At 37.4% G+C, this 21494-nt stretch overlaps 1 protein-coding gene across 1 annotated transcript in view; it reads left to right on the top strand.

The window, feature by feature from the left end:
- Positions 1–21494, top strand: part of LOC149786872 (uncharacterized) — a 91821-nt gene that overhangs the window by 38121 nt on the left and 32206 nt on the right. The window contains exons 12-13 of the mRNA XM_089977381.1: positions 13549–13645; positions 20639–20846. Coding sequence (XP_089833507.1) covers positions 13549–13645; positions 20639–20846 — 305 coding nt within the window. The remainder of the gene's footprint in view (positions 1–13548; positions 13646–20638; positions 20847–21494) is intronic.

Below are 21494 nucleotides of genomic sequence, written 5' to 3' on the forward strand. Positions count from 1 at the left end.
TATAGAGCAATCGCGGTCATACTTTACGATAAAACAATGTTGCTTGAAGGTGCTGGCGGCCGAATGATACTCGTTGATGCTCCAGTAGAAAACTTATAGGTTTTCCGAAGATACGTAACAGTTAGATCAATCTCGTATTAAATAAAATGTCATACAGTCATGTTAATGTCACTCTGACTCCGGGTCAGGTGAAGAAATTACAGTAGAAGAACGCGAGCACATGTGGGACATCAATAACACTAAAACACGATCAGCTAACGGGTGGTTCAAACAAACTGTCATTAACTAAAACCCAACTAAAACATTTCAATAAAGCGAAGCAAGCAACGACTGGAGTTCGACTTGATCTCTCTCCAGCCGCGGTCAAAGATATGGTTAAAACCGGTGGTATATTTCCTCTTCTCGCCGCGATACCAGCACTGATAGCTGCTGCTGCTCCCGCAGTCGCAAAAGCTGCAGCACTTGGTGCAGTTGGAACCGCTGCTGGAATGGCACTAAAGAAAGCCACAGGGCGAGGATACAAAAAAACAGAAGGGATCCGGTCTAAGACTCCCAGGAACTCCGGCGTCATGGTACCCAAAAAGGTTCTAAGTGTTTTCACTCCGATGTCCAATTTTGATTTGCTTGATGCTGTTAAACAATTGCGTATAAAGAACTTCAGAGGCGTCTTTATGCGAGATCAATTACCAGCACGACCGAATAATCTAGAAACAGGAATTATTAATCTCGATAATAAAAACGGTCCTGGAACTCACTGGGTTGCTTACGCAATCGATCCATGTGGAATTATCTATTTCGATTCGTACGGTCTAGCACCGCCAGTTGAGTTTCTTCGATACACAAAAAACATCCCCACGTCAGGTAAGATTTGGTACTCAACGTTACCAACACAAACACTAACCGATCCTCCGATATGCAGCCGTGAAGTATTAAATGTTCTTGATGCGATCTCAAAATCAGCGAGTCCTCCTCACAAAGTCGTGCATGAATACACCACAAATTTAAACAAACCCATAACTAATAATGGTTGATATTTACGGAAGATCAGGCAGAACCAAGGAAGAAAAAAAAGATATTGATTTATCGAGGTATGCGACCAAAGATGAAATTGATGATCTTTTAAATCTGACCGGGATAGACCCAGATGAGGTTGTTATTTTTCAGGACAGGCACGGCAAACTAAAAACCAGTAACATTAAGTGGAATGACATAATTCGCAGGGTTATTGGAGCTACCACGGACAACATCGTTGCGTTCACTGACAGCGGCAGAATCAGAGATTCACTGATATCAATCGTGGCGCTTCGAGATGATGCACGAAAAGCCGCCGGGGAACGTGTAGCAAAGACCGGTGATACAATGACGGGTGAACTCAGTATGAACGGTAACAAAATAACCGTTTTAGCGGATCCAACATCGTCGGAAGATGCCGCAAACAAACAATATGTAGACACGAATGTCCACACAAGCACTAGCGTCATTGACAGTAAACTAACCACGTTGCGGGACGAATATGATGATCACGTAAATACTTTTAGAAGCGTTCGCAAAAATGCCATAGAAAAATTCTTTGGCAAAACGCCATTTAAAATCGACATGACACTTTCTGAAATCATACCAAATCTTAATAATAACACCAACGACATCAACAAGATTAATACTCGGTTAGGTGTAGTCAAAACAGATAGAAGTTTTTCAGATCAAATCCAGATAATAGAAAATAACATTAACACGATCAAACAAACACAGCAAAACATCGTAGCAGGTATTCCTGAGATCGTTGCCAAAACCAATTTGATTAAAGTCCCTAATGGAGTTACCCCCGGACATTTTACCAATATCGTATATACAGTATCATCAGGATTTGCAACATGGTCCCGACAAAATAATTCACTCAAATACACAGCAACAGCTACTGGTGTGTATAGACTGTCTGTGTTTTCCGCCGCTAAATTTGAAATCTTCACAACATATCCCTGGAGACATTGCACCGATAAATATTCCGGGGTTGTATCTATTATATTAAATAGCGGAACCGAAGAAATATTTATTCTGGAAGCAGCTGATAAGAAATTAACCGCAACATCTTACAGTTGGTGTTTGGAATTTGTAGCTGAAACACCTCAATTGGTCACCCTGTGATTTAGTCACAGGGTAAAATAATAAAATGAAATCAGCATGAACGACAACATTAGATGCTCAGCAATATAGATATGATCAGGTACGCGAATGGCAGTCAGAGTTAAAAAACACTATTGACAAATGCGCAACAAAGATAAAAAAATACAAACGGCGTGTAACTGTGCTAGACACAATAGTGTATTCGGTATCTGCGGTAGTTGCATCTACTGGGGTGCTATTATCAGCGCTGACACCAGTGACAACTGCAATCGCGATTACAATCACAATTTCAGCATCAACGACGATTGCAGGAGTTGCTAATATAATTGGAAAAAAAATATCCTCGTGCGCGCTAACAAAATTACACGAATATGAAAAGTTAAACAACGCGGCCAACAGCACCTACTCGAAATTATCCTCGTTGATATCATCCAGCCTTGACGATACAGTTATATCCGACTCCGAATTCACGCTGATCGCAGCAGCATACAGCGATTATGAGCGCACAAAGAATTTTAATTTGAAAACGATGAAGATAAATAATGACGGAGATACTTCAAGAGATAGCCGCGAATACAGCTCCGGTAAAAACATCAATGATAATATCTTCGACGCAACCAGAGTTTAATATTAATTTTCCAACTGCAATTCCAGTAAAAGAAATCGCGTTGTCGCAATTACGAGTATATAACAGTTGGCCCAACATCAGGTCGACATCATTTCACGGACAATCGCCGAATAATTCATTTGCATTTTCATATCAAAATAACCCCGATGGTACTCCGGATTGGAACGTCATTTCATTACCAACATTGTCTTATCAGATAGAAGAAATCAACAAAGAAATACAGCGTCAAATGAAGCGTATAACCACCAAAGAAGCAAAGATCAATATAACCGCACACGAGCCAGCTCTGTCCACGATCATCGAAATCTCAACGCCGGGTTACGCCATAGATATCTATAACAGTTCAATCAGAACAGTATTAGGATGGCCTGAATCAAAACCACCGACACCACCTGCACCCGAAAAATCCGATTATATCACTGACGCGCAGTCATATCATGGAATTACACCGTTATACAAAACACAACTGGATGTTCTAAAAAGTGTAGGGGCGGTTGGTATCTGGATTTCCTCCTCTAAAGATGGCAGCAATATTGAGTGGAATATTTTAAACCCAAGACGGGGGGCAGGGGAAGGTTTGACAATTATTGTTCGTCCAAGCGAAATTACTGAATTTTTTAAAATTATTAATGTGTCGCACCGAGCACAACTGGCGCATCTACGGCAACGCTTCCAAGAACATGTATCCTCGGTGACAGGTTCGCGTGAAGAAATTATTAAACGAATTGAGATATTAAATCAGATTGCCGCAGATATGGAATATTATAACCAGCGAATGATTCAGGTAGTAATTGACAGTAAACCCAGCGATAAACGAATATTTCTAAATAAGTACTCGCTGACCGAAGCTGAACTACCGAATTATAAATTTCCAGGATATGTTTCCCCGGTCATCTTACGAAAACACATCACTGATATCATCGATGATTATTTCGATGACATACTTGAACAGTACAAGCGAACACTACCAGAACCTGTTATCCTCAGACATGACAATTCCACAGCGAGCGATGGCAGACATATTTCTCCAGGCGTAGTAAATATCACTGATGTCGTCGCGGTCAATCTTGTATGTGATGCAATCGACGGCAGTTACAACATAGACACGACAATATCAAATGAAGCCCAGCAAGGGTTTATATTGTATTCATTTATTCCTAAAGAACCACCTGGATTTTTGATTGTACAAGAGCCAATCAATCCAGTATTTCTGCGGTGTCTGAACCCAACGCTGACAAGGATGAATTTTAAAGTCACTGACCAACAGGGTAGACTTTTGGACCTAAGGAATGAAATTATTAGTATTAATTTGCTCTTGAAATCCTAAGACTTTCAATTAATAAATATCATATCATAATAATGTCCAAAAAATCTTCGAATTACCAGAAGTATGATGATGATGATGATGAAGATCTCTCTGACAGTTCTGACACTAGCCTAGAAACACAAGGTGTTTCCGACGACAGTGATTTTGTTGTCAGTGATGACGAAGATGTCTCTGAAAACGCTAGCATTTCCGACAGTGATTTTATTGACAGTGACAACGACGACGATGATAGCACTGTCAGCGACATCACCATCAGCGACAGCACTGTCGTAATAAATTATATTAAATGAACGCGAATAACATAGCAAATGTATCAGCACGTGAAATGTTTAATACACAACAAAAGCGCGCTTGAAGAATTCATCCGAAAAATATTTAACGGAAATCATTTCCCGGGTTATGTTAAAATAATCATCGATAAGTACGGCAATGATGATTTTTTACTGACAGATTTTCAGCTGAAGCAATTCCACGAAAACAATATCACGATGATTACTTGTGACGCAGACCAAATCCTCAATGTTGTTCACTCGTGCATTTCACGGGATCATCTTGATAAAATACTGCAGTGAAAATCCTAAAGGATTTTTTCCAGAAATTCTTTTGAAAATATTTTACTTTATATATATTTTTTTTACCACTGACAATTTCGCTGATTCATAACGGTATTTTGCTGTGAAAATCAACAATCGCGGACAGTTGCAATAAATTTATTATACTGTTTTTTCTGCAACAGACCAGCGTCGTGAATTTTGTGGGGTATTTCCACGAAAAAAAAAAAAAACAAGACCAAAGTCACAAATTTGATAGGGTATTTCCACGAAAAATTTAACAAAACAGACCAGCGTCGTGAATTTGATAGGGTATTTCCACGAAAAATTTAACAAAACAGACCAAAATCACGAATTTTGTGGGGTATTTCCACGAAAAATCAACGAAATCGGACAGTTGCAGAATATTACTATAATATTAATTTTCTTACTGACAGTTTTTGCTGGTATTTTGCTATGAAAACCAACGAAATCGGACAGTTGCATAATTTACACAGTAAAAAAAAAATATTACTTTTTTTTTACTTCCTTGACGCTGTCAAGGATTTCACTTCCAAGTAAAATGCAATCAAGGTGAGGTATTTACTTCTGAAAATCCTAAAGGATTTTCGTGACTGACTTCGTCATCCGTGACAAAGCTATCATTGACTTCAAAATTCTCTGGCTTTTCATCCTTGACTTCATCAGCGGACATACAGTGTTTCAATTTTCTGACCCGATTATTAATTATCTTCTTTGTTTCATACTCAGCTGCCAGTGCCAGCCTGATCTTTTCGATTGCACGAGACAGTGGAACAAATTCATTTATTTGTGCCTCCGCTACACTGGCCAGCGATTTATACAAATTATTTTGAATCATCTTTATGAATCGATATTGAGCAGGAAGAATATAACGCCCTGCACATTTAGCTTCGTATAATGATTCAAAATCAGACAGAATAGTTTCAACATTTAGTAATATATTAAATCCTTGTTTTTCTAATTTTTTAATAGCATCAATCACATTATTGATATTTTCTTGATTCATATTTATATATATTTTTATATATTTAAAATAAAAAAAATAAACAGTAGCCACTGATTGGCTTATGGGTCTTCACGAGGTCCTTTCAGACTTGAGATTGTGTTTAGGTAATTTTTTTATTTTTCAGATTTTTTTTATCTCAGTCTTACAGAGCTTTTCCATAGCTTCTCGGCATCCTCATGATCGGTTCTTTTAGCCGTATTTTGACAGTAGAGCTCACTGTTTATTTTTACAGCAATTGTATTTACAATCACTAGGACGGTACAAACATATAACTTAATTCTAACTTATCCTAAGGACGGTACAAACACATAGTATTTACAATATTTACAGTAGAAGCATATTTACAGCAGTTGTATACAGTAGAAGCATATTTACAGCAGTTGTATTTACAATATTTACAGTAGAAGCATATTTACAGCAGTTGTATTTACAGTTGTATTTACAATATTTACAATAGGGACGGTACAAACATGTAGACAACACAGACAGATGCGGGGTTATAATTCTACATCCAACAAAGTTGCACACCCACCCCCTGAAATCAACCCTGTTTTGGGGTAAAAGGTTACCCCGGAACGGGGCGATAACGGAGAAAGTTGTGCAACTTCATTGGGTTTCGAAACCCCAATATGGTATCGGGACGATATTGTATATAAACTGACTGATACTTGAAAGTTCAGAAATAGCTCAGCGTGATTTGTTTAAAACGTATTTTCTTAAATATGATCGTGTGGAAACTACAGATGAACCATAAACCCGAACAAGTGTAATAAAATAGTGATATTGTCTGTGAAAAAAAAAGATAAATACGAGTTTATTCTTGATGCTGTCAAGGATAAAATCATTCTTGCACTGTCACCTTGACTTGTCACGGGGAAAATAAAGGGAAGTTATTTACTTTCTTGTGCAGAAAATCGTCTGCTGTTACCTGTAAAGTGTTATAGCGTGCTGGTAACAACGGGGAAATAATTGTATCATTGACTTTTCACGCAGTCGCTGCAGAGTTATCTACATAATAAAATATAATCCAACTATCAAACTTACTTGAAAAAGTTGATTAGATAACATTTTCTGCGACACGTTGAACCGAACGCGGTTCAATATCAAAATACTTCGCAGCTAAGCTCATTGAGCGAAATATATTTTCTTTATTAGTATTTTTGTTGAGAGATCTTACAGCTCTGGGAATTTTTGCAAATTTACCAGTGTTACCTCGTGCAGAATTCTCACTTGGAGTAATGGCTTGCAAATTCTGAAGAGAGTTATTAAGTTTATTATTATCTTTGTGATCAATTACAAGACCTTTTTTGATCTCTCCGCGGAAACACTCAAACACAAACCTGTGATTATAATAATGTTTCTTTCCAGCAACAAATTGGAGATAACCAGAATTATTAACAACACCAACTGGTTTTTTTCAACCTGCTATTTCTAATTATTCCCTCACGTGATGTTTCGTAATTCTTGATTGTGGGATGTGGGACAAATTCTTGATTCATTTATATAATAATATATTTGTCTAATTTATAATTTGTCTGAAAACTTAGTTATATAATCACTCTCGGATTTTAGCACATCTCCGTTATTTTTTTTATTGTAATATCGCTTGAGTTCACGATATCGTTTCCCCCGCACCCCGCACATAATTGTGTTTTACCCCTGACACCAATGCCACATCGCAGACAGGGTATGGGTCCTGTGCTTCTTCGTTTGATGCTTTGTATATGTTCACCGCAGAATTCCTTCCTGCAGGGCTTACCACAGACTGTTACAGATCCAACCTTTAACCACTTGCAGTTGTTCATTGTATATATAATATTTTCTTATTTAAATATTTGTCTTAAATATAATATGACAGTATTTTCGAAATTATCCGCAGTTGGCACCAGTAGATTCGATCTTGACAGGCTAAACCCGGATCCACGACGACGGCATCTAACTGATCTGTTTAATATTATCAACGAGGGTAAAAAAGAATTCCGCGACGACGGCGCATCTTATGTATGGTCGTCATTTAAAATTATCCGCGATATTAATAAGGTCAATATCATTGACGAACTCTTCTTCGGTGATGAGGTCATCATCGATGCTACAATGACTGTTGCCCGAGCAAGAACAATTATTGATTATATTGATTTTCATCAACGTAAAAAGAAATATTTTTTCAGAATAAAATTTATCGTGAAAGTAGATTCCGATGAGTGGATTATCCGTGACAAACTTGACCCTGTTCTTGCTAACGGAAAGACCGCTCTGTTAAGTAGCAATTCCAAACCAGGAATGCTGACCGGGATTGATATACCATATTACGCTCGAGCGTATCCTGTAACCGCAGTCATTTATGGAATATATCCGGTAAAAAAAACAAAAATTAATAAACTCACCCCAATGAAAACTTCGACGGTGTTGAATTGTGTAGCTGAGCGAGTAATGGAACATTTTAAAAACGCAAAACGAGGAAACGGTTTAACCGATCTGCGACGTGAAAAAATAACATCATGGGGTGAATCGGTTAAGGATACCGGGGCAACAATAAATGATGTTGCTGCGCTATCAAGTAAATTACATTGTTCAATAACAGTAAAAACACTAACCGGAGAAATATTATACAGTTCAAAGCATAATAAAAAATCAGGAACACCGATTGAAATTATTGATCATAACTCTCATGCCTGGACTGATGCAGTTACAATATTCCCACGAGATCGTGTTGTCAAATTTTATCGCGGAAACATATACGAGGTTATTTACGCGCTGAGTAAAACCGACCCTGTGTCAGTGTGGTTATTTAGGAGCTCTGAAGATGGCGACTATGATCAATTTGTGAGACCAAACAGAGAATTATACAGAACGGAATCGTTGCACCAGGAAATGAAAAAACTCGCGGAACAGTATGTGAGAAATGCTAGCGATGAACAGTTATTGGTTAATTGTTTTACAGTTCCAAGTGTTGCCGCTCACGCCGCCAGAGAAAGAAATTCGTGGAGACCAACCCGAAGTCAGTTTTTTTCAGATATACAGTTAAGTTGTGTCGAGTATGGTCATGGCGGGTTATGGAATACCCGGTATGATTACCGGGATATGATTTCCGTGGATATGATTGCTTGCTACCCAGGAAGCTTTCTCAGGAACGGCGAGTGCTGCGAATGCTTTAAGCGATTCGGACACCCCACGAACTCGATGACACGAGTTGCCGTAAACGGCAGTTTACCCGACTCTGACCTGACAGGATTTGCTGGTGTGACTTTGTTTGTATTCGCCACGGGACTTCATCCGATTTGTTATGTTTGGTTTGGCAGACACTTCGTCGAAAAGCGCTGGGTACCAATAGTGTTATTGCGATATATGCTTGACAGCGGCATGCTGGTATCGTTGACTGTCAGTGAAGCAATCACATGTTATCGACCACAGACATCAGTTTGGTTACCAACACCAGAACGTGTAACTCTCGAAGAAGTTATCGAAGAATGGACACAAGCACGTCCAGAAACTCCTCTTGATGCTATCCGCGAAGGAGCTCCTGAAATTCTCAAGATTAAACTCAAAAACAGTGAAAGTACAGCGAAAGATCTTGGACGAAGAATAATCGGTAAATTTACTCAGGGTGCAGCATTTGATCATAAAATGCATCACTCGCGGTTGATTATCGATGAAGCTGAATTGGATTTTATAATCGCTGACGCGGTTGCCAGAGACATATTTTGTAACAGGGAGGATGTGTTCTTGTCCGACGGGAAAAAGTTGGGCACAATTGTAAGTTATATCGACGGAGAATCGCCTCAATACACACATTTGAGATCTTCAGTGCTGGCTTATGTTTCTATAAATTTGTTATCGATGGTAAATCGATTTCCTGACCCATACCATACTGGTATGGCAGTAAGAGTTGCCACGGATTCATTTTACATCGACAAGAAATATTCAGAATCACTGACCGATGTAATGAAATTCTGCGGCGGAGATGAATGGAGTTCGTGGAGAATAAAGGCCGAGACGCTGCACGAGTATTGTAAATCCGCTGATGTTGCAATCGAGGATGATCCAATCACCAGACACAAAACTGTTTATTTGAATGGGCCGGGCGGGTCTGGTAAAACAACTCGAGCGATTGAATTATTTAAAAAATCGGATATGATTGTGCTAACACCTACACACAGGCTTGCCAGGGAGATGAAACAGCGAGGAGTCAATTCTTGTACTTGTCACAGCTTTTTCAAATATAGCGGCGGTGTGTGGACGTCAGATCGAATGGGAACAAAATATATCAATGATGTAATAATTTGGGATGAGATATGTATGGTGCCGCTGGAAACGTTAAAAACATTTCTTGATTGGCTGTTAACGAAAAATACTGCAGTGATTATGTGCGGCGATCACGGTCAACCACCTCCGTTTGTCGGCGCATCTCCGCATGATTGGCTGAGGAATTTTGTTGATTATTACGAAGAAGTGTCTGATGATTACCAAGCACTTGATGCAATGCTGAAAGAATTTAAAACATTAATCAGGCTACAACCGAATAAAATTCATTGTGAAATTATGCGCAAGATGATTCCTGAAACTTCGATGAGTGACTTTTTACGCATGTGGAAACCAGACGATTTGATAGTGGCAAGTATGAAGATAATCAGAGACACACTTCAACAACAGCTATTTCAGTTACAACAAGAAAAGTTTCCAATGCTGCCAACGCCGTTATGTTATAGACCAGCTGATACGCGGTTACAAAATATAGATGTTGATATTCCAGGACGCCTGACTGAGTCAGGGACAGAGAAACAGAATTTAGTATTGAATGATATTGTGTTAGTTGACATCGATGCTGTCGAGGATGCACTAGCGATGAATAAATCCCCGTGGACGCTAGGATACGCTATGACCATTCATTGTTCTCAAGGACTGACTATCTCTGATACAACTGTCTGGATCATTGATGATCGAATTGAATGGTCGAACTTAGTTTACCTAGCTGTGTCCAGAGTCAGAAGAATATCTCAACTGCGAAGGATTGTCTTGAATGAATCAAACGCTGATAATAATGAAAACAACAGTGATGATGATGTAATAAGAAAAAAACTCGCCGGTTACAAACAGAGTGACAAAAAAAATAATCACGATTTTGATCTTGATGTTGAATTTATTAACGCGTTGAAACAACAACAGAATAATCACTGTGCGAGCTGTAATTGTATAATGCTATGACAGTATTCGAATAAAAATTCAAGACAATTTACCATAGACAGAAAAGATAACAGTCGTGGTCATACACGTGATAATGTCATGTTGACCTGTCTTGAGTGTAATCGACGTCGGGGTGCCAGCGCTAGTTAAGTCATTGAAATCACTTCAGTGATTTTGGCGGCAATTGTGTGTCTTCGGGAATTACCTGAAGTTGCTCACGGGTGAATCCGCGTTCAGGAGCAGTTGAATCCAACCTGTAGATTGCTGGTCTGCCAGTGGATCTTGTCACGGTGGATATCTTATGTGTGGTAACACTCCAAATGGGATCAGTCGCTCTTCGTTTACCACCTTCAAGTTCACCTGGTTCATATAAATATCTAACTGTGACATTACCCAGTATTTGCTGTTTTTCTTTCTTTCGTTGTAGTGGTATATTTTTTTTTCGTGATCGCGATGGCAGGTTTCATGTTGGTTGTTCGAGTTATTTCATTATTTAGCGCAGTTATCACACCTGGTAATCTTGCAACCCATTCGCGCGATCTCGTATCCTGAATAAATTCCCTCGCTTATTGATACCCAAATAACCGCTCAGCAAGTGTTCTATTGAATCGCTCAACAATTGCCTGATCACGGTGAATTTCAGTGTGTCCTCGTCGTATGGTGACGTTATGTTGTTTCATCAACGATGATACTGCACCTTGAAATTCTTTGCCAGGATCAACTTGTAATAAATTTGGCCATCGCAGACCACCTTGTGGTCCGGGTCCTCACCGATAAATTCTTTCAAACGCAGAAGCAACCTCAGATGCTGTTTTAGTTGTTAACGGTTCATCATCTTTGTATCTACTGGCAACATCAACTATGGTTAACGCATACTTGTATGTGCGTCTTCGGATAGTATCATGCGGCAGAAATAATATATCAGCCTGATGAACCTCATTTGGTACACTAACATAGAAATGCGCAAAGTGAATTTGTTTAGGGCGCGGTAGATAAATTTGCCATATTGCCTGTCGGGATAACCAATTTTTGGCAGTAACCGCCGTAACTTTTGCTGCACTGGCAAGTTTACTAATTGCTGCGTTACCTCTCCAGTATCCGCTTGGGGAATAATAAATCGACTCCATTATAATTAATTACCAGCGCCTAATACAAGCTTAGATTTCATTGCAGTTTTTATCAACCAGGATGCTAGCCTCTCCTTGAAAGATTTATCAGGGATGGCATTTAACGCGTGAATTAATTTCACGTCCGCGAGATGGCGCTGTTGTAAATCCTTGCTTCGGTAAGCTACATCATGAGCATGGCACACGCTATCAATAGCGTTTATCGGATACTCACCTGGTTTTGGCTGATCCTGAGCATCAAGTCTGATATCAAGTCGGGTTCCTGGACCACAGTAATTATATCCTGGAAGATGTTTTTCTCCTGGATATTTAGCCCACGGAGCCCCTGGTAATTTTCCTAACTTGGCTGCGATATCACCTCCTTTTTTTTTAATAAATCTAAATTTTTTTGTGCCACATCGTTCACACTTGCCTGTAAGCGCTTGTCGATTATTTTTTGTTGTAATTGTTGCTGTATCCCCAGTTGGGGTATGTGCTCGGCATTTCACACAATATAAATTCATATTTATTTTATGATATATCAAATGGAGATCACTGACTTTTCTGCATCAAAGCGACGAGAGCCAATCAAACATAACTCAGTGCTACCAAATTCTATTCGAATGATTATCATAGGTCCATCTGGGTCGGGTAAGACACAGTTGTTACTTAATTTAATAATGAAGTGGATGAAGTGGGATAAATTATATTTGATAGCCCCGTCTGTGGACGATCAGCGATGTTATCAGGTGCTAAAAGATTTTAACGAAAGTGCAAAATCGATAATGGAAAATCAAAGTGATTTTCACGAAGATGTTATTGATTTTATAACTGATATCAGTGAAGTACCGAGTATCAATGATATCGATGGGAGTATTAATAATTTAGTCGTGTACGATGATATCATGTTGGACAAACAATCAAACCCTGCCAGGATATTTTCACGTGGCAGGCACAAAAACGTTGATGTGATTTATGTAACTCAACGGTATACACAAATTCCAAAAGTGATCAGAGATAACTGTAACATTCTCGCGGTATTTAACGGCATTGACGCACACACGTTAAGAAATATTCATCAGACTTGGTGTAGCGGTGATATGGATATGAATAAATTCAAAAATTTCTTTAGTCGTGCTCAGGCAAAACCACACAGATTTGTAACGATAAATTTACATGATCCTCGGACACGGTATCGAGTTGGGTTGGATACAATTTTTAACTAGAAATCCTAAAATATTTACATGATTAGCAGCAGAGAGACTGAGCCCTCAATTGTTTCGTCGACCAAACCATTGTCAAGAAGTATTTTTATAGTAAGCGTTTTCATGAAATAACCTCGTTAGTCAGAAAATTATTATTTATCATAGTTTTCTGAATAGAGGGTTTATTTTGTGAAATAAGACCTTTCTATGAAATACTTCTTGATAAGGGTTCTGTTAGGACGAAATAGTTGCTGGGCTCAGTCTCTCTGCTGCTCAAGTTAAGTTGGAATTCTTTGTGATAACAATTTCGATTCTTAAAGTTATGTAAACAGTATGGTATGATTATTTTTTTTAAATCTCTTTAATGCAAATTAAAAGAATGTATGTTTTGGTCATTTTCAGTGTTTGTTGTATGTGAGGTGATACTACACAATGCAGACCTGTACCCCAATACATTTTTCTTCATCACTGCCGTCTTTGTCACCTATACAGTACACAGGTATGTTATTTCAGCTCTATTTATCATAAATTATGGAACAAATTCTGTAGATCTAGTTGCATTTATATTTATTTGACATACTTCAATTCTCAGAACCATTCTTTGGGGGCAAGAAACATGTAGAATAGGCACTATGCATCCTCCCACATGCCATTAGAGGTGACAAATTAAGGTGGTCATTTCCCCCTGGGATGTATTCGATTTCTTTACTGATGATTTTGTTAACATCTGTGTTTAGTTATTTCAGTCAAGAAATAAAGACATTTGAAATTTGAAAAGGAATTTTGCAGTGAACATCAGCAAACTAAGGAAAGTTTTACAAATTTACATAATTTTTTGCAATCATTGGGGTGAGCATTGCTGGGAAAAAATATTGCAATATATTGCAATACAGCATGTTTGTATTGCAATATATATCAACATGTATTGGTCACTGAAATCATTTATGATTCTAACATTACTTTTGCTAATTTTGTACTGTAATAATGAGCGATTTCCTTGCATGTAATACAGCCTGAAAAAGAAAATAACATTTTTTATTTCACCAAAACACTCACTAAATAAAATAATTACGTAAATGATTTAGCAAACAATACACACATTGCAATGAGTGAAAACTTCTACCAGCAAGAAACGCAAATTTGCAGAGTTGCAGTATTATTTTGCTTGATCACAAAGATCATTTAGTCAAAAAACTGATTAAAATGTTCATGTACTGCAGTATAATCATGACAAGGAACAAAAACAAGTGAAAAATATGTGTAATCATATATTTTCACACTGATAGATGTCATGATTTAATTTTTGAAATATGAATGTATAATATAGTGAATTAGTAATATCAATGATTCCAATCCTTTGATGGTTTTGACCTGAGAGACTAACAACTGTCGGTTGAAAATGCAACTTTATACATGTGGGACAAGCATAAATTTATGTCTTCTTTACTTTCAAATACATATCAGGGATAATGTTCTCAGAGAAATTGTCTAGCTGGTACAAAATGTTGTTGATCAATCACAGCATTGTAAGGACAAAAGTCATGAATGATGAAACTGGGAATGTCATAAGTGATAGCTGTGGCTCTTTGTGATGAAGATTTGTATTTAGCCTGTGCAGCTAGTGTACTTGCAGTTGGTTGCCAACCTGAAACATTCAGGACGAATTTACTGGAACTTTTATCTGTTGTGCCAGGGATTGTCTCACATTGCACAGTAATGGTGGAACACAAATGAATTGAGATGTTTTGTCGTTCCATCTGCATGTTGGATTTCGGTTTTGCACATACTACACACAGCAACTGTTTTATCAAGTGTATTGGTGCCAAACTCCCTTTTAGCAAAAATTTATTCCAGATGGAACTATTTGTTCTTGAGTTCTTCATGAACTGATATTTATATACTGCCGTGTTATACGGATGCTAAGCCTAATGGAAGACAGTAGTCTGCTCAAAGTTGGTTCCAGATGGTCTAGTGTAGGTGAGGAAACATAACGGTATACTGGTATTTCTATATCGGTATCACAATATCATCTATCAGGCATTTTGTATTGCAATTTGCCAGTATATTGGTATATTGTTACATCCATACAAGTCATGATTCTAATACTGGTACCCTGAAAAATTCTTAGTTGGTTTTAGATAGGCCCTCAGATATTACAAATTTTTGCAGCCAGTTGTGAGAGAATCACTCAGGTGCAATGACCCTCCACTCTGAAACATAAGAAGTCAAATAGCACATTTTCATGCAATGGTGCGCAGACAAACATACCTTGCCTCTCCAGGCATCAATACTGCAGATAGCTAATTTCCTCCTCTGGCTCTTTGAAGAGAGCAAGTTAGCACAGAGTATGATTAAAGGTTAATGCAACACGATCACCTTAACCTTTTGCCATCATGGGAGAGGGGATATCAGGCAAACCCAGAAATTATGTATACACTGCCAGAATAGTTAACCCAATGCCTAAAGTGAACCTATCTTGGGTATTAACCTGGCTAGACACCTGAACCAAGTTTAAGTGCATCTCTGGTGCTTCTTTTCCTACAACACCTTCTTCATGGCATTAGCAACTGCAGGCAGAATTCACAAAATACATGCCCTATCAGCAGACCCGAATTACATGCAAGTTCCAACATGATGGGTCAGTCTTACTTATGATGGCATCCTCTTTCAAATTCAAGAATAATCTCCCTTCCATTGGTAACTAACTCTATCTCATCTGGACACATCAACTAAAGGCCTCCTACAAGACCCAGTCCGGGCTTTCAGGTGATACTTTAATCAGAACTGAGCTGTTGCGTCAAGGGAGATTACATCTCTTGCTGCTTCTCATAAAAGGACAGGAGGATCTATCAGAACAGACTATCACGTCCTGGAGTAAGGTGGTTATTTGCTCAGCATATAGGGAAATAACCACAGCTCAATGAATTTATTACACACTTCAGCTCACGAGGTTCAAGCAGTTGCCACCAACCTAGCATCAGTCAGAACTGTTTGCTAACCAACATTCAGGCTGTGGGATGGAGATTGGATTCCACTTTCTCTAGCTTTTATCTCCAAGATCTGTCATCCCAAACAGCCCAATTCAATCTGGTAGGATCTATATCCACAGCCTAACAGGTCACCCTTCCAGATTGATTGATATCTTAAGACACGGCTTCACGACTTCCGCTGGATTTGTGTGTGTGGGGGGATTTTTTATATTTGTTTTGAAGCCGTGCCGAACAGATGGAGTCCCCTCCAGTCAGGTCAGGTTACCTAGAAGCTGTCTCTATACCTTAGGGGACCAGAGATGTTATCTCCTTGGTAAGGGGATGTACCTCCCTCCACCTAGTAAAATATGTTTCTTTGAGAATACTTACCCAATCATAATACACATACATCCTCCCAGCCGGGAGCAGTTACATTCATTGAGAGCATACCCTCTGCTTCAGTAGTAACTGAGGTATTTTTAAGCTTTGCCAACAAGTATTATTCTTATGGGGAAATCAATCAGCCTGAAATATTTTACTTGGAAAAATAGGTTTTCAGTTTGGTTATTTATATGTTGGGAACATTGGACAGTTGTCTCCTAAGTGGCACATGTATCTTTATCTTTAAAAAAATACCTGATCAAAAGCATTATTGGTGAAATATCTTGAAAAGAGAGGAAATTGGGATACCAGGAGAAAATTAACAGTTAATGGTCAACTGCTGTCATGGCTGAGTATTGATATATTATTGAAGTACACACCATTGTGTGTTTGGGAGCTGTTGTAGCTGAGTGGTTAGCATGCTGGACTCCTGACCATAAGGGTGCAGGTCCGAATCCCACCATCAGACCAGCCTGGGTCAGCTACAATGGTGGGTCCTTGGGAAAGGTATTTTACTCCAGTTGCCTTGGCACTAAATAACCTACTTGTGTTGCTGTGCTGTAAATCATATGGCTGCAAATTAAATGGCATGACTGAGTATCACCAGACTGTTGAAGTCTACACTACAATTAATTCACTGACATGGTGGAATATTAATAGATTGTTGAAGTATACACTACTGTGAATTAGATTGTTGAAGTGTACACTGCAGTAAATTAGGTTGTTGAAGTGTATACTACTGTGAATTACATTGTTAGAATGTGCACTGTTGTGAATTCATTGACATGGAGGAGTATTAATAGATTTTTGAAGTGTACACTACTGTGAATTCACTGACATGGTGGAATATTAATTGATTGTTGAAGTGTACACTACTGTGAATTAGATTGTTTAAGTATACACTGCTGTGAATTAGCTTGTATTGTTGAAGTGTGCACTGTTGTGAATTCATTGACATGGAGGAGTATTAATAGATTTTTGAAGTGTACATTACTGTGAATTCACTGACATGGTGGAATATTAATTGATTGTTGAAATCAACACAATTTCACTGACATGGCATAGCGATTATAGATTGTTGAAAACTACAGTATTGTGAATTCACTGACATGGCTGAGAAATAACAGACTATTACAATCTACACTACCGAGAATTCACTGAAATTACTGAGTATTAACAGATTCTTGAAGTGTACAATAATGTGAATTAATTGATATGGTTGAATAACAAGGTATTGTTAAAGTATACATTATTGTGAATTCACCGACAGAGCTAAATAATGATATATTGTTGAAGTTGGCACTGTTATGAATTCACTGACATGGCTGAGTAATATTATATTGTTGAAGTTAACACATATGAATTCACTGACATGGCTGAGTAATATTTTATTGTTGAAGTTGTGAATTCACTGACATGACTGAGTAATAATTTATTGCTAAGTTGACACAAATTCACTGACATAGCTGGATAATAATATGTTGTTGAAGTTTACACTGTTATGAATTTACTGACATGACTGAGTAATAATATATCATTGAAGTTGACACTTGTGAATTCGCTGACATGGCTCGGTAATAATTTATTGTTGAAGTTGATATGAATTCACTAACACAATTCTGGCTGAAACATATATATATATATATGTAACCATATATATATATACATACATAGAGAAAGGGTATGATGTTTGGTTTACACTTCAGGATTAGGTATAACCTTGAAATTTGGTTTTAACAAAGATTATATAATTACTCAAATTAAAATGATACAATAACAGTATAAAATTTTCATGTGGTCAGATATGAAGTTGCATGATGCCAATCAGAACACTATTTTGATATCATGTACATGTAAGTCTCATGATGAAAGATAGAAATATCCTCCACCCAAGTTCTTCACTGCAATACTTTGTTCATATACATAAAAGGAATGTGATAAATACTTATTATTTTGTTTCCATATGCTAAATAATGTATATAGCACTTTGTGCCTTAAGTACTATAGCACTTTGCACCTTAAGCTATATAGCACTTTACACCTTTAGCTGTCTAGTACTTTGCACCTTATACTGTCAGGTACTTTGCACCTTATGATGTATAGCACTTAGCACCTTCAATTGTATAGTACTTTGCACCTTATGCTGTATCGCACTTTGCACCTTTAATTGTATAGTACTTTGCACTTTATGCTGTCTAGCACTTTGCACCTTCTGCTGTATAGCACTTTGCACCTTTAATTGTATAGTACTTTGCACCTTTATGCTGTATAGCAATTTGCACCTTTAGCTGTCTAGTACTTTGCACCTTATGCTGTATAGCACTTTGCACCTATAATTGTATAGCACTTTTTACATTAAGCTGTATAGCATTTTGCACCTATAGCTGTATAACACTTTGCAATTTAGCTGTATAGCACTTTGTACCTTTAGTTATATAGCACTTTGCACATTAAGCTATATAGCACTTTACACTGTCATTTGTATGGTACATTGCACCTTTATCTGTATAACACTTTGCACCTTAAGCTGTAAAGCACTTTGCATCTTTAGCTATATAGCACTTTGCACCTTTAGCTGTACAGCACTTTGTACCTAAAGCTGTATAGCTTTTTGTACATTAAGCTATATAGCACTTTGCACCTTTCGATATATAGCACTTTGCACATTAAGCTGTATGACACTTTGCACCTAAACACAAATGGTAGAAATTTAGAATGATAATTACAGGAAATTCTCTTCTTATTCATGATATATGATGTAATATTTTGTATTGAATTGTTTTTCTTTTCTTATTTTAATAATTTATAAACTTTATAACTAAAAAAACAATTTCATATAAATTAATATATTTTGTTTAAAAATTTGTTGAAATATTAAGCAGCTGAATCACTCAGGAATATATATATATAAATGATCAAAAATATATTTTCTGTCAAGTATAATGTAGCTCATGCTTGCTGAAGAACAAAACATTCATTTTCACCATTATGAAATAAAGTGTTGAAAATACAAGTATAAAGTTACTTACTTATTTCAAAACACACATTTATTAATATTCTTAGAGACATGTGTCCTTTATGCAATTGACTGACTGATTAGTATCAAAAAGTTTATCCAAACATGTAAGTGTTTCAGCTATTCTTCCTCTTTATGTTAAGTTGATGAAAAATAATGTTAAATCTGTTTAAAAGATCACCTGTATTAAGGATTAGCCTGTATTAAACAGTGACATTTTCATGGTTCTGTGAGCTAAATTAACATGGTAATGAACATGCAAAACTAATGGCTCATCTGTTAAGGCACTGGACTCATGACCAGAAAAATGCAGATTTAATTCCATCCAAAGTATCAGTCCAGATTGACTTCTGTTTTGGAGGGATGCAGATAGTACCAAATTGAATGACTTGAGTACTCATATGGGCAGATTCAATTAAATGTTGATTTCTTGAAATTGCAGTTGCCAGTGGCACTGTTTCTAGCCAGGTCAGAGACCATCCCTTGCCAGACAGTTTAGAAAATTTGAATGCACTTACTAGTAATTTCTTTAATTGATAAGAAACAAAACGTTTGCTTATATAATTGGTGTATGCATGCTAAACACAGCACATCAGTTAGAAAAATCACATTAAAAAGACTATAATTGTCCATCATTGTAGCTGACACACATCTTAAACTTTGTAGGTATTTTATGTGATGACCTTATGCAAGAGTGGTATTATTCATTGCTGCAGTTCCAAAGATGGAGATGGGGTGTGGTGGGTCAAGGGTCAGATACACTAAAATTCTAATAATAATAATAATAATATCAAACATTTCATGATCATCCATTATATATGACAGTTTTTTTAGGTTATGACCCGTGAATCACTCTCTCAGATTGTGAATAATTGCAAAGAGTATTGGGATTGAAATATGTGTTACAAACCCCGAGGGTAGCAGTGGTAAGCCATTGAACAAAAGATTGTTCTTTTGTTTTTTTTAAATAGCATTCATTACAACACATTGTCCAAAGTGTGTAATTTTTATATTGCATGAGCTTTGCTTGAGCTGTGACCGCAATAGCAATGATGAGCCACTGGAATCTAGATGTAACACAATGATCTGTACAATTTAACTAAGTGCATGTACTTTCTATTATCAGGTTGTATTTAGGAACCAAGCTTACCCAGAACATTATGTGTGGTTGTGTGTCACTCCACATCACAAAGACCCTGGTGGTTTTGATGTATCAGAGTTTGGGAATCAGCGAGAATCTGTCACTTCTCCGATGTGCTGCCCTCTACCTCATGTCCTTTATATCAGTTAAGGTCCTGACCTATGATGCCAGAGTAGAGATTCCATTCAAACAGGTATTAAGAGAGAGAGATAAACAGACGTAAGAGAGAGGGAATGTGTTGCTCTCTGCTTCATGACCTTTATGTCAGCCATGGTCTTCACCTTTGACCTCAGAAAGAGATTTCTGTCAAACAGAGCACTAGAGAGAGAAAAAGAAATAAAGAGCTAGCTGTGGGGCATAAGCTCTGCTATCTACCTTCTTTCATATCGGATAAGAACTTGATAAATATGAACAAATAATATTAGTGAACTATACTGGTATGTATATTTATCAACATATGTACTTTTCTTCTTCACCATATTGAAAACAAACTGTTTAAGAAATGCAGTGTGGATTAAGCATTTATATAGTCATATTCTTGGTGAATATTCACAATTTTGTTTGCTAACTCTCAAGGACAAGTGAATAAGCCTTCATAATTATTTACATGCAGAAAAGGTCAAATAGGCATTTTTAAGGTCATGCACTGCAAGGAGGTCACAAAAGGAATTTATTTAGTAGGTAAAATGCTTAAAATCTGTTTTCATTAACATTTTTATAAATTTACCTTTTCCTATAATTTTGGTGTTGGAATAAAAGTCATGTTTTAGGATTTGATGACATTAATGGTGGCTTTATTATCACAGATTAAGTTTTACTGGCAATACATTGGTGGAGCCAG

This window comes from Sinohyriopsis cumingii, chromosome 12, assembly GCF_028554795.1.
Source record: "Sinohyriopsis cumingii isolate HCF-2022 chromosome 12, ASM2855479v2, whole genome shotgun sequence".
In the NCBI taxonomy this organism is placed as follows: Eukaryota; Metazoa; Mollusca; class Bivalvia; order Unionida; family Unionidae; genus Sinohyriopsis; species Sinohyriopsis cumingii.